The following is a 13,564-nucleotide window of genomic DNA, read 5'->3' as shown; positions in this document are numbered from 1 at the left end:
TTATGGGGAACAATGATAGAAAGATGAGGACAATCCTCCAAAGTGAGGACATTTTGTTGGTCTTCACTGCTACAAAGGGGATAGATTATATGATTAAGATTAAGGGTTAGGGTTAAAGTTAGAATTAGGATTAGGTTTAGGTTAGAGTAAGGGTCAAGGTGAGGCATGCAGTGATGAGAGTTAAGGTTAGGGGTTAGGAAATGAATGCAGTCAATGTCCTACAAGTATAGCAAGACAAACGTTTGTGTGTAAGCGAGATGGGGTGGGGTGTTTTGCTGTCAAACTGAAGCATTGTAGTTAGAAATGATGATATTTGGCAGCCTTGGACAAGTTCATAAGATAGCTGTGAACAGCCTGTGAAAAAGAGCCAGACAATTAGAGGCAAGATATGACTCCATCTCAGCTGTCGTTGGAAGTTGTATTCAATATTTACAGTATATTGAACTTGTTGACAGAATATGACAGAGATGGCGCTTCATGTGGGACCATATATTGGGACCATATATTGTAGAAAACCTGGCACGATTAAAATCTTATAGCCTATGTACTTTATTATCCCATTAGCTAAATTCACATATGGTTAACATACAATTCACTTCAAATAACACTCAAAAATTATGAATGCATTTTGTTATATAAACACTCAAAATGTTGAAAATCCCTAAATTCCCAGCACAATAGCCTACAAAACTCATAAAAAAAAAGAGAAGCAGCACCTTCAGTTCAAGAGAATGGCTCACTGAGTTTCTTCAGTTTGTTTCTGTTCAAATCTACAATGATTTGTGTAGCACTTCAAAGGTGTAGGCAAATATTCAAGATTTGGCACACTTACTCTTTTATTGGTGATTTTTAGTGGGCAAAATGCTTTTCATACAACATTTTAGGGATGAAGGAGTAGTCTTTGAGATCTGCCATTAAAAACGTGACATAAGCAATCTTAATATGCACAAACAAATCAGTTTTACGGGGGCAGGTCTTTACATTAGAGACTGAAAGTTGTTACTGAAAGATTTTTTTATGTGAATAATACTTCCATCCTATGTTTCTGGGAGTGGTGACTATGGTAACAAAGCATTAGTCATACGTCACTACCGGCAGGGCTTGGGACGCCAGGAAGAGCAGAGTGCACATCTCGACTGAATGAAACTGGACGGCGAACTTCATTCATTCAACTTTTCCAAGGAATCAAACAGTGTTTGCCAAACATTACTTGTTATCTTTCTATACAAGGTAAGGATGCCCAAGCCGTGCAGCGTAGTTAGCTAACGTTAGCTAGCTGGCTCGCTACCTCGACTGTTTACCTTGCTGCTAGTCAATGTTAGCCATCTCATGCTAAAAATATCAACATCAGGGACGCGTGTCTGGTCTGATTAGGGGGCCTTTGGCTTTGTCTCGTGAATTAGCCAGCCAAAGTCAACACATGCTTAAAAGCAGCAATGCCTTGTTTTGCTCTTTGTGTCTCTTTATTACTGTCTATGTTGTGTTCAAGCTACATTACAAAGTGTGGCACTCTGACACGTCTCATGTTTCTTTGCCTATGCCCCTCTCTTTTCCAGGTGTATGTGTGTATGTTTGCGTTTGTTACTCCAGCTGGAACTATTTGCTTGTGAGTGTGTGCACTTGTCTGTGCATGTGTGTGTGCTTACCTGCCAGCCTAATTCCAGCTGCAGCCAAGGGTGTGTATGTGTGTGAAGAGCCTCCTGCAGCCATGTCAGTATCAGTGATCATAAAGTGGGGCGGTCAGGAGTACTCCATCAGTTCTCTGTCTGAGGAGGACACAGTGATGGACCTGAAACAGTCCATTAAGACCTTGACCGGGGTGCTGCCAGAGAGACAAAAACTACTGGGACTCAAGGTCAAAGGTTAGAGGTCATTAGAGCTCACAAGAGCTTTGTACCTGGTGCAACTAGTGCAAATAATGCCATGTGACATGCTAAATAGACGAATTTCACCTTCTTCAAGTTTTGTGTTCTTGCATTTAAACCCTATCCACACTCAAATGATGTGTGTTGATATGTACAAAGTATCCATTTCTCAGTCTGTTATCCACATGAGTGCCAACAGTGTCAATTCTTCCACATCTGCCTGTGCTCTCTATAAATGATTACTACTAAACTATAAATGAATCCCTCTCTCTTCCCCATCCCCATCCCCTCCCCATCTCATCTGTTTCTCCCTCCAGGTAAGCCAGCGGAGGATGAGGTGAAGCTGGGCTCTCTGAAGCTGAAGCCCAACACCAAGATCATGATGATGGGCACCAGAGAGGAGAGCCTGGTAGGTGGCTGGCTGACAGATTAATTGACTGACTCACAAGCTATCTGGTTTGGACACTGACTTAGTGACTTGTTACTCAATGAACTGGCTGTATATGTCTGAGTGACTGGCTAACTTGCTGGTTCAATCATCATTACCTAACATGCCGCTCACCTGAGAGGGGAGCCTGGTGAGTGGTAACCTGACAGACAGGTATTCTTACTGACTGGTTATTTGAGAGGCTGGCTGGCTGGCTGGCAGACTAGCTGCTTCTTGAGCTTGTTGGCTGACTCGTCAACTGGCTGGTTGCTGATTTGCTAGCCAGCTGGTCACTAACTAGCTTTCTTAACGAGTGGCTGGTTGGGTGTTTATCTGGCTAGCTGGTTGACTAACCGGTTGTCTTGTTTTAAGGCTTGCTGGTTGGCTGACCAACTGACTGGCGGACTAGCTGGCTGGTTCGCTGTCAGACTGCTAATATCTAATATCTGCTTATGAACTATATACTCTATGTTAATGGTTCCATATGGCCGAGAGGTATGCTGTAACTGTGCATGTGTTTTGTTTTGTGAAGGAAGAGGTTTTAGCCCCTCCCCCAGAGAACGATGACGTGGTGAATGATTTTGACATCGAGGAGGAGGTCATTGAAGTGGAGAACAGGTCAGATCTTTGTGTGTGTCTATGTCTGTGTGCTATATCTGTATCTATAGCTGGTTCACAGGGTGGATGATTACAGTATATCTGTGTGAGTGTGAGAAACAATGTGCGTTCTTTATCTCTAGAGAGGAGAACCTGGCTAAAATAGCCCGCAGAGTGAAAGACTACAAGGTGGAGGAGCTGAACCCTCCCAGAGAAGGCAAGAGGCTTCTGGTGCTGGATGTGGACTACACACTGTTTGGTAAGTTACTAAGTTACTATACTCTGACTGGAACATTACTGACACGATAGGGCCTGTTAGGCCATAGCACACTGACACTAAACACGTTTGTTATTGCTACATTTTCATTACATAGCATTTACTCCAGTACTGTATCTGTACTGTTTCTTGTCTTTGTATGTTTTTTTTCCACATGGCGCTGACTGTATACCTGATGTTTGGCTTTTATTTATGTGGTTACACATGCACATTTTATTTGGCCACAACCTGAGGAAGGCCCATAGGGTTGAGGATCAATGTGATTGATTTAAAGATGCTACATGTAGCATTTTAATATCAATAAATCATTATTACACTAATTTTGTGATATTGGTATAATTACCGTAAATGAATGAGAGCAACACTGAGAAGACTGGGAGCCCCTACTGGCCTCTACACTGCATTTTACATTGTGTGTGTGTGCCACTGGGTCGGATTTTGTGGGAAATCTGCTAGATTGGGGGGGGTGTTTTAATTCTATTAATCGCCTCAACCATGGTCTCATTTGTTTATGATGTTTATATATATCACAGTTACTTTGGCAGCAATATATTGATGAATGAAAATCCTATCTCTCTCCTATCTCATATCTCTGTTGAATGGTTCGCTTTGCCGAGCAGCCGCTAAGCATTGTACATTGTGCATGTATTTATTGATTTGACTGAAATGCCAATCAGTCTGGTCACTTAGCTGTAACTGTCTGCTTTAGAATACGACACCACTGACAGTACACTGTTGGGTGAGTGATTGCAGTACTTAAGACGTTAGAAACTGTGTGGTGGGTTGCTAGAGCATTTTTTCAAGGGCACTGGAAAACTCCTGGTGTGACGACTGTTGGATGCACAGGATGCTCTGCCAAAGATAAATCTATAACTCTGTGTCAGCTCATCAGTTGTCAGTTTAACCTTGGGCGCGGTGAACTGATGTCTACATCCTGTGTGTGTGTTTAGATCACAAGTCGTGTGCGGAGACGGGTCAGGAGCTGATGAGGCCGTTCCTCCACGAGTTTCTGACCTCAGCCTACGAGGACTATGACATTGTCATCTGGTGTATGTATCTCCTCTCTTCTCTTCTCTTCTCTTCTCTTCTCTTCTCTTCTCTTCTCTTCTCTTCTCTTCTCTTCTCTTCTCTTCTCTTCTCCTCTCCTCTCCTCTCCTCTACTGCAGGGGCCAGGCAGGGGAAATGCAACTTTTGATATACAGCTGTCAATGCATTATTTGTTTTTAGCTTTTGCTCACTAGTGCTAAATTCATAACTAGTGGTCATTGGCTATTTTTTAATTCCTCTGTGTTGGTATCCAGGAATTGCTGCTTGTGGAATATACAAGTCATGCGTGTGTTTTCTCTCCTTTAGCTGCTACAAGTATGAAGTGGATTGATGCCAAAATGAAAGTAAGGATTCTACTTTTTGTATTCTTTGACTGCAAGAGTATTATTTTGTGTTATCTTCAATAATGTAATTGTAATCTGGTGTCACTGTACTTCTGACCATTTACTCTTCATAGCCAAAAGGTGGCACTGTTAATCAATTTTACCTGTAATATACTGTATGTGTGTGTGTGTGTGTGTGTGTGTGTGTGTGTGTGTAGGAGCTGGGAGTAACGGACAACCCTAACTACAAGATCACGTTCATGTTGGACAGCGCAGCCATGATCACAGTACACACACCTAAGAGAGGGGTGGTGGAGGTTAGTATACACACACACACACACACACACATAAAGTCAACCTCCCCCAACACACACACACATGTATAGTACGTCTGAGTATAGTACGAGTTTGTTGCTTTGTGTGTGGGTGATAGCACCCATTTGCTGCATTTAACTGCATGTGTGTCTCCAGGTGAAGCCTTTGGGTGTCATATGGGGGAAGTATGGAGAATTTTACAGCAGGAAGAACACAATTATGTTTGATGACATCGGACGAAACTTCCTCATGAACCCACAGAATGGACTGAAGGTAGGTTATCATCATCATCATCATGATTTTGATCCTCCTCTTCACCATCATTGTCATCATTATGCACATATTTTGTCGAAATGTTTCTGGTGGTAGCCAATGATTAACACTTAACCCTGTGTGTGTGTGTGTGTGTGTGTTAGATCCGGCCCTTCATGAAGGCCCATCTGAACAGGGAGAAGGACAGGGAGCTGTATAAACTGGCTCAGTACCTCAAAGAGATCGCCAAGCTTGAGGACTTCACTGGACTCAACCACAAACACTGGGAGAGGTAGGCACACACAGGCTACCCAATAATAATAATAAATCACATGTATATAACACTTGTCAAAACTGTCTTATAAAGTACTTTACAAACAACAGAACAATACATTAAAAGAAATAAGATAAAAAATAAAAATGTCACACATAATGTCTAAAAATGTAGTATATCAGCATGATAATCTAACAAATGTATGTTTGTGTGTGTGTCTGTGCGCGTAGGTACTTATCTAAGAGGCAGAACCATTGAGAGAAGACGACTCTGATGGACTCCATCCTGGACAAAGTGCAGTGCTGGACGTTACCGTCCCATCACCCTGTCCACACACACACACACACACACACAGACACACACGCACCCACACAAACTCGACTACAACAGCTCTTTCATCCCATACCTTACTACAAACCCTACACTTAACCAACAAACACACAAAAGCTCAGGACTGAGATGGGCTTCCCTATTTATATATCTGCATGTTCTCTGTCTCTCCCTAGTCACTCACAGACACACACACACACACACACAAACACACACACACTTCAGTCAGGTATCTCAGACACATCTTGATAATGGCCTGCAGACCACGGTCAAATAGTACTTGCAGATAATTGTTTGGATTTTTGTAACCTGCTTGGAGTTCTTTATGGGTGAGGTTTACTGCGTCAGGACAGTTCAGATAGTGCCAAGTTGCTTGTCATTCACAGAATAGTAAGCAAAATGACTTTCATCTGCTTTCCTGTGATTGTCTAAACTTTCTGGTACTCATTTCATTGTTCCGTGTGGCAAACCACACCTTTCTGGTACTCCAAGCAGGTTAAAATGGAGGCAAATACTATTTGACCTAGGTAAGGTCATTAAGTGGTGCCCTCCACCCCTGTAGCGAACTGAGATGTTGCCCATTGTTCCTGCTGAAGAGACTGAGAGGTTTAGAGAAAGTTCAACTAAAACCAATTCAAATTTTAGACATGAACGAGAAACAAGGATTAAAAACAATAAAACAGGGAAATTCAACGGGTAAAAATTATTTAAAAAAAATAAAAAAACTATGTAAAAGCCTGCCTCAAACACTGTCCTAAGAAGTGAGGATGTATGTGTAATATAATAAACGTGATTTCTACGGCAGCACGTTTTATAAGTCCACTGTGCTCAAACAGCAGTGGAGATGAAGAAACGGGAACAATGGGACTGATGGAAGAACGGGCGGAGGGCAACTGTAAAAATCAAAGATTTCTTATCTTTGAATATGAATATCTTACAAATGCCTACAATATACACTATTTGTCATGTACTGATATGCAATAATCTTGACAGCTACTGTGAGAAAAAAAAGAAACGTTCAAATCAGAACGGATTGTGGCTAAGGGGTCATTTTCACACTGCAGTATTTTCGTCAAAAGAATGGGCATATACGTACCTGTGTTTTGTTGGAAAATTGTGTTACCTGTTGTTACTTGTATGCAGGGGTCACTGGACCGAGGCCTGTGAGTTGTAGAACGTTGTTAGATGTACATGCGTAGATGGTCAGGTTTACAGGGGTGGATGGGTGTGTGTGCATAGATGCCCAGAGGTGAGTTTGTGTTTTTCTGTGTGTGTTTGATTGTTACAGGCTGGCTCTGCTCCAGGGCTTGGCACACACACTCAGACGCACGTTAATGATCATTTCTATTTTTTGAAGCAGCACTTACTAAACTCGGTTATATTGTTTAGAGTTCTTATTGAACTGTTTTGGTACCTCCGGACGCTAATTAGCAAAGTGGGGATGAGGGATGAGGATCAGAGAATAACAAACAGATATGGACATCTACAGGCTACAGCACATGTGCAACTTCACCAATCTGCATTTGTATCCGGTAGCATGTGAAACTAATGTGTCTGCACTCATTGTCACTGACCAATCATTGGTTTTAAGTTATGGCTGAAGAAGGGGGCGTGTTGGGGAACAGTACCATAGGACGGGTGGGGGTTGGGGGGAGGGGGTTGGGGGCTACTCCACATTATGAACAAGTTGTACCTGGAACCTCTTGGAAACATCAGGGATGTGATTTTTCAGATTTTGTCAGGTTTTCAGGTCTCTTGGACATTCAACTCCCATTCATTTCTCAAGAAGATTCCTGTTTTCCTGCCTTTTTGTGTTAACCTCATCACATCCCTGATATCCTGGCTGTAAATATGAGAATAAACCTTTTTTTTTTTTTTTTTTACTAAATAACCTGTAGTGTTCTTTGTTTCATTTACACTGAGTAGTCATAGGGTATTAGCAATGTGTTTCTCAAATCATCAAGACTAACCATTAAGATCACAATATCAAGCAAAAGTTTATAAAATGTTAAGGGAAGCCATTTTAGCCATAATTGTGCATTTCTACATTCAGATAAAATGCAGCAAGTGCGACTCTCCACTGTAAGGGTATTAATAAATAACATACTGGAGGTTACAAGAGCTAGAGAGGAATGAGTCATTTATTTCACTGATATGTTACAAACAATTGTGGCCATGTTCATGTGGTTACATAGAGACAAAATGAATGAACAACAAGAATAAATACTGTACAGGTACACATCCGCAATTGATTAGAAAACATTGTTTCATGAAAACTAAAAACAGGAGGTTGATCAACTTTTTGCATTCCTGTCCTTACATCTGTCCTTCCTTCAGCCCACTGAAGGTAGCTAGTGGTGCATCTTGTGTTTCTTCACGCTGGGGGCAGGAATGGAACAGAATGCATCAGATCAGTCTGTGGTAAGTTTTGGTATTACGTGATGGTTGACTATCTGATATTCAAAGAACCCAACAGAGTTCTAGTAACACATAGTCAAAATAGTTCTTATTTCTTGCATTTCTAATAAACATAGTAAAAATGGTTCTTATTTCATGCATTTCTACTAATAAAGTTTGTCAATATAGTTCTTATTTCTTGCATTTAAACCAATAAACCTAATCAAAATAGTTCTTATTTATTCCATTTCTACCTATAAACTTAGTCAAAATGGCTCTTATTTCATGCATTTCTACTAAAAAGGTTTGTCAATATAGTTCTTATTTCTTGCATTTCAACCAATAAACCTAATCAATATAGTTCTTATTTCTTGCATTTCAACCAATAAACCTAATCAATATAGTTCTTATTTCTTGCATTTCAACCAATAAACCTAATCAAAACAGCTCATATTTCTTTCATTTCTACCAGTAAACTTAGTCAGAATGCTTTATTCACTAACAGTTCTAGTAATATATAGTCTTTATTTCAGTTCATATAATATACTCACGTATAGAAGCTCCAGTCACTCCATGGCCCCTTGGTGTACTTATCCTGCGCCCGCACACAGAAAATAAACCTCTTGTGTTTGACATTGACCGCATAGTTAGTTTTTTCTGTGTTGTCGCTCTGTACATGCATCAGGGAAGAAGAAACAAGGCAGAGACGTTAGAAGACATTCAACAGAGTAGAGCACAAATATTCACACAATTTTCCACAGTGGTGAAATTTATCCTGAATAAAATATCTACAGCATGCGTGCTTGTTTTTCTTACCATTACAATGTGGTCTGGGTCTTTAGTGTCACAAGTCACTTCATGGTGGACCACCATGACCTGGAACTGCAGGTCGAAGAAGCGGCAGGGCTTCTCCCAGGAGTCGGGGTAGTCCCAGCTGAACAACGCCCCGTCACTGTAACGCAGGTTAGGGAGTGGCTCCGGCCTCACTGAGAACATGGAGAAAGACGTGGAGGGAGGGGAAGTAGAGAAAAGAGATGAAGAAGGGGGTGGAGGGAAAAGACAGCGGAGTGGAGAGGAAGGGGGCAGGAGGAGGTAGGTCAGGGAGGGAGGGAGGAGGAGGGCAAGAGGGTGGGCGGGTTACAACATGGTCACATTACCCCTCACTTCACAAAGAAATCAATACTCACCCTCACTAAAAAGAATTACAGTCCATTTAGAGAGGAAGAGGAATCTCTCTCGCTTATTTCATTACCAAGGTAAAGAGCTCAGCATCTGTGGTGTCTAACTAGCAACAGGAGCCAACCAGAAAGACCCCCCCCACACACACACAAACACACACACACACACACTCACAAAATATACAGACAATATACAGAGATAGGTCAAATGGTAGTTCCAGGATGTGCCAGATACATTTAGATGGCAACCACAGAAAAATACCCTAAACCTTCCAATACATTTTTCTAGGTTTTCATTGGCTTCATGTGACAAGCCACACACATCTCACGCCTAACTAGAGAAAAACAAACCATAAAACGTACTGACAAATACTTTTTGACACACACACACACTCATACATACACAGACGTAGGTCAAACAGTACTTGCAGGATGTGCCAGATAAATTCAAACAGCAATGACAGAAAAATACACTAAACCTTCAAATAATTGTTTTCTAGGTTTCCTGGCACTCGTTGCATTGTCTTCATGTGACAAGCCACACACATCTCACGCCTAACTAGACAAAAACAAACCCTAAAACATACTGATAAATACTTTTTGACACACACACACACACCCACCCACACACACAAGCAATGGCTTACCTATCTCTCTCAGGTAGAAAGCCTTTGTGTATGCCTCCAGTCGAGAGTCGCTGTGTATGTAAACGGTGAGGGAGATGCGATGTTGTTCCTCGTTAAATGGGCAGCTGATATCCTCACAGTGAACACCTGAGCCGTCAGCGTCCAGCTCACAGGTAGTCTCCTGAGAATTACTGGGTTAAAGACAAGACTGGTTAGCACTAGACTGTCTGGTATTTGTTAATAACAGCTGACCCATTGATATTAGTGGAGTGTTTTACTCAAAGCACCTTAGATTTTCTGTTTTCACCATGGGTTATGTGTTATGCTCTACCGGTTGATCTATACAGGAGCTTTGGTTTGTCACTACTGATTCAAATGAGCTGGATAAGTATTGACATGTTTAGTTTTTGTCCTCACCGTTCTGCCCTAACGAGGAGCACAGTGGCTTGGGATCGAGAGGCCGTCCTCGTCCAGCCGCAGTGGAAGGAGCCGTTGTAGTTGAATCCTGAGCAGTGGATGTGACCTAGAGGGACAGAAACACGCCACCGTTAGTGGTCTGTGGTTAACTTGCTCTCTCTCCCTCTCTTTGTGTAATATTTTCTGTTGAGCGCTCCAATGGACCATTTACGACTCTTTCTTCCTAATCCAATGGGTTTTTAGTTTTATCTTAATTCTTGCCGGGGTGTGTTGAGTGAAGACAGAGCGCTTCTTCACACATTTGTGCCAATGGGTTTGGGTTTCAGAACGCTACAGCCCAAAGAGAAAATGCTTCACGGCACAAATCAGGAGGAGGATGGTGTTTCTTCAGTCCAAGGGGTTTATCCTCTTCAGCAAAGCGATAGAAAAGTCCTTTGACTGAAGAAACACCATCCTGTTTGTGACAGGAAGCAACAGGGCTTATGAGTCTTAAACCTGCAATAAGCGATGTCAGACCTCATAACCAATCCTGAAAGTAATGTGTGCTAGCGGAGATTTCATTGAGACATAATGATATAAACCAATATCCACACGTGCGGGCCGGCTGTGTTACTGTTTTTACCTCTTTTCTAAAGCATGTGTCTGTTTAGTGTCTTGCTGTCTCTTTCTTCTCCTTCCTTCCATTATTTTCTATCCCACTGTTTTTACTACCTGTCATTCATCTACTATCACTGTGTTGTCTGACATTCTCTCTTTCTATCCACCTGTTTCTTCCCTCCCTCCTTTCTACATACCCTCCATCTGACCCTCACTCTATCTCTGATCCTCCCTTTATCCGTCTCGGTTCTTTTTACCTGTGCCATGCTGTTTATCCGGTCATCTTATCTTGACTGTGTTGTCTGGTTTTGGACTACAACTCCCACTGTCTTTCTTTGCATCTTTATCTCACCTCTCCCTCCATCTTTCTCATCTAATCTGTTCCATGTTCAGTGTTGTGTCCTTTATAGTGAAATAGTTCTCTTGCCTGGGCTCAGTTGGACAACAAATCTTTCTCTATCTCTCTCTCTGTCTGTCTTTTTCTCCATCTGTATCTTCCTCCTTCCCTCTCTCCTTCCCCCCCTCCTTTCCTCCCTCTCTCTCCCTCTCTCTCTCTGTCTCCCCTTTCCACCCCTGCCTTCCTTCCTCTTTTCCCTCTGTCTTTCTTATCTCACCTGCTCCAGGATCTTTTTCCTCCAGTATGACGGTCATGTTGTCTGGGTCCAGCTGGACCAGGATCAGAGTGTGGTTGAGGTACTCTCCACCTGGGCTGAGGTGACAAGTGTAGTTCCCTCCGTCCATCTCCTCCACCAGAACGCTAACCTGGTTCCCCTGCAGAGCTGGCCGGGGCTCCTTACCTGAGACAGGGACATGGGTGGATATACAGTATAGACGTCAGTGCTTAGAAATGTCAAGTAAACACAGAAAACACAGAACAAATTTGCCATCTCACTAGTCCGTCTACTTTCTTAACCTTTCAAGTCAGGGGATGTAATCTGTTTCTGTGATTATTATTATGATTATTATTATTAGTACTAGTATTACTAGTAGTAGTGGTAGTATAGAGGTAGGTACAGTAGTAGTTGCACTAGTAGTATAGTAGCAGCAGTTGCAGTAGTAGTGATGGTAGTAGTAATAGTGATAGTAGTTGCAGTAGTAGTAGTAGCAGTAGTAGTAATAGTAGCAATACTAGCAGTAGTAGTAGTAGCAGTAGTAACAGTAGTAGTAATAGAAGCGATACTAGTAGAAGTAGTAGTAGTAGTAGTGGCAGTAGTAGTAGTTGCAGTAGAAGTAGTAGTGGTAATAATAGCAGTAATAACAGTTGTATTACCGTTTTTCTTCCAAAACACAGGCTGGTTTTCATAGGCGTCTCCACAGATCAGAGGAACGTCAAACCTGGTACCTGGACCATGGGGCACCCTCAGGACCAGAACTAGTTCAGTGGTAGACAACACACACACACACACACACACACACACACACACACACACACACGCACACGCACATGCACACACACACACACACACACACACACACACACAAGGACCGGTTTAAATCAGTATTTACAAAATGGGATGAGGAGCCAGGTGGCCAGGAAGCAGATTGTTCAGGAGAGAAAGAAAGAGAGAGTTACCTTGATCCATGAGAGTCTCTATGTTTTCTTGGTCGCTATCAGAGCTGGCGCAGTGTAGCGCCACATACAGGACCATGAGGAGCAAAGCTCGCATCTGGTGGAGAGGACACCAAGTTAGTATAGTATGATGGTATATTTTATTGCTGTCCCCATACTAATTACTGTAATCCTAGCCAGTGGTGTAGAAGTAATTAGGATGGTGGCTGTACTGCTGAGGTGGGTATACTGTGACCCCATCTTCCTGTATAATTCAGTGGAGTCAGGACAGGACAAAAAGAGGTAGGTATATCTGAGTTTAACTTTGACTATTCTGCTGATTTTAACATCCTATAGGGTTAAGGCTCTTAAACATTTTCAGACAGGGACCCAAAGTGAGTTGATATTGTGTCATCCTGGGAACCAGACTTAATGTTTTAAATTGTAATTTGCCTCTTGCCGTGAAGCATCTTTGAGTACCTTGAAAAGCACTATACAAATAAAATGCATCATCATTATTATTAGTATTATTAGACATGAAATAAGCCCAAGACGCATTTGGGGTCCCGACCCACAGCTGAAGAATCGTTCAAGAATCAGACCTTGAAAAAAGGAGTTTCCACTTTCTGAGCCAGCAGGTATTTTAACTATTCCATTCAAAGATTATTTTCCTGGATGACAATAATTCCAGGGTTTCATTCCAAAATACTAATATAATCTATTTTGGAAAATGAATGTACTACCTTAAATCTTCAGACAGTATTTCAAAAACACAAATAATGTCTTAAAACTGTAGCTATTCTGTAAGGAAATGTCTTCATAGTAACCTATAAAGTGCTTTGCTTTTCATGCTCTGTCTGTTTCTTTCATTGAAAGTCCCAGGTCAATGTTAGAGCCTGTTGTTCAAAAAGATTAAAATATACTAAGTAGATTAAACAATTGAAAAGAAGAAAGAAGTAGAGTAGATACAAGAAAATGAGTCTGAATATAACTATTGATCTTACCTTGACAATTGGAGTTGACCGTGACTTTATGAGATGGTGAGATGGTTGTGCTGAGATCTGACCGCGTGTACGAGTGTGTGTTCAGGTTG

The 13,564-nt window shown here is 41.8% G+C and overlaps 2 protein-coding genes across 2 annotated transcripts; one reads left to right on the top strand and one right to left on the bottom strand.

The window, feature by feature from the left end:
- Nucleotides 1-1,127: 1,127 nt before the first annotated feature.
- ublcp1 (ubiquitin-like domain containing CTD phosphatase 1) lies at nucleotides 1,128-7,329 on the top strand. The gene is made up of 11 exons (XM_071906222.2): nucleotides 1,128-1,230; nucleotides 1,557-1,862; nucleotides 2,183-2,274; nucleotides 2,825-2,910; nucleotides 3,033-3,148; nucleotides 4,117-4,215; nucleotides 4,520-4,557; nucleotides 4,755-4,853; nucleotides 5,008-5,124; nucleotides 5,268-5,395; nucleotides 5,608-7,329. Exons 2-11 carry the CDS (start codon nucleotides 1,631-1,633, stop codon nucleotides 5,633-5,635), a joined length of 1,035 nt encoding a protein of 344 aa, XP_071762323.1. The 5' UTR covers nucleotides 1,128-1,230; nucleotides 1,557-1,630; the 3' UTR covers nucleotides 5,636-7,329.
- Nucleotides 7,330-7,830: 501 nt separating this feature from the next.
- il12bb (interleukin 12B, b) lies at nucleotides 7,831-13,564 on the bottom strand. The gene is made up of 9 exons (XM_071906223.2): nucleotides 13,476-13,564; nucleotides 12,496-12,589; nucleotides 12,193-12,294; nucleotides 11,537-11,719; nucleotides 10,326-10,431; nucleotides 9,930-10,099; nucleotides 8,921-9,090; nucleotides 8,656-8,774; nucleotides 7,831-8,086 (listed from the first exon to the last, which is right to left on the bottom strand). The coding sequence occupies exons 2-9, from the start codon at nucleotides 12,587-12,589 to the stop codon at nucleotides 8,059-8,061; spliced, it is 972 nt and encodes a 323-aa protein (XP_071762324.1). The 5' UTR covers nucleotides 13,476-13,564; the 3' UTR covers nucleotides 7,831-8,058.

The sequence above is a fragment of the Centroberyx gerrardi genome, chromosome 11 (genome assembly GCF_048128805.1).
Source record: "Centroberyx gerrardi isolate f3 chromosome 11, fCenGer3.hap1.cur.20231027, whole genome shotgun sequence".
Classification (NCBI taxonomy): domain Eukaryota; kingdom Metazoa; phylum Chordata; class Actinopteri; order Beryciformes; family Berycidae; genus Centroberyx; species Centroberyx gerrardi.
This window is presented reverse-complemented; position numbering and strand designations above follow the sequence as displayed.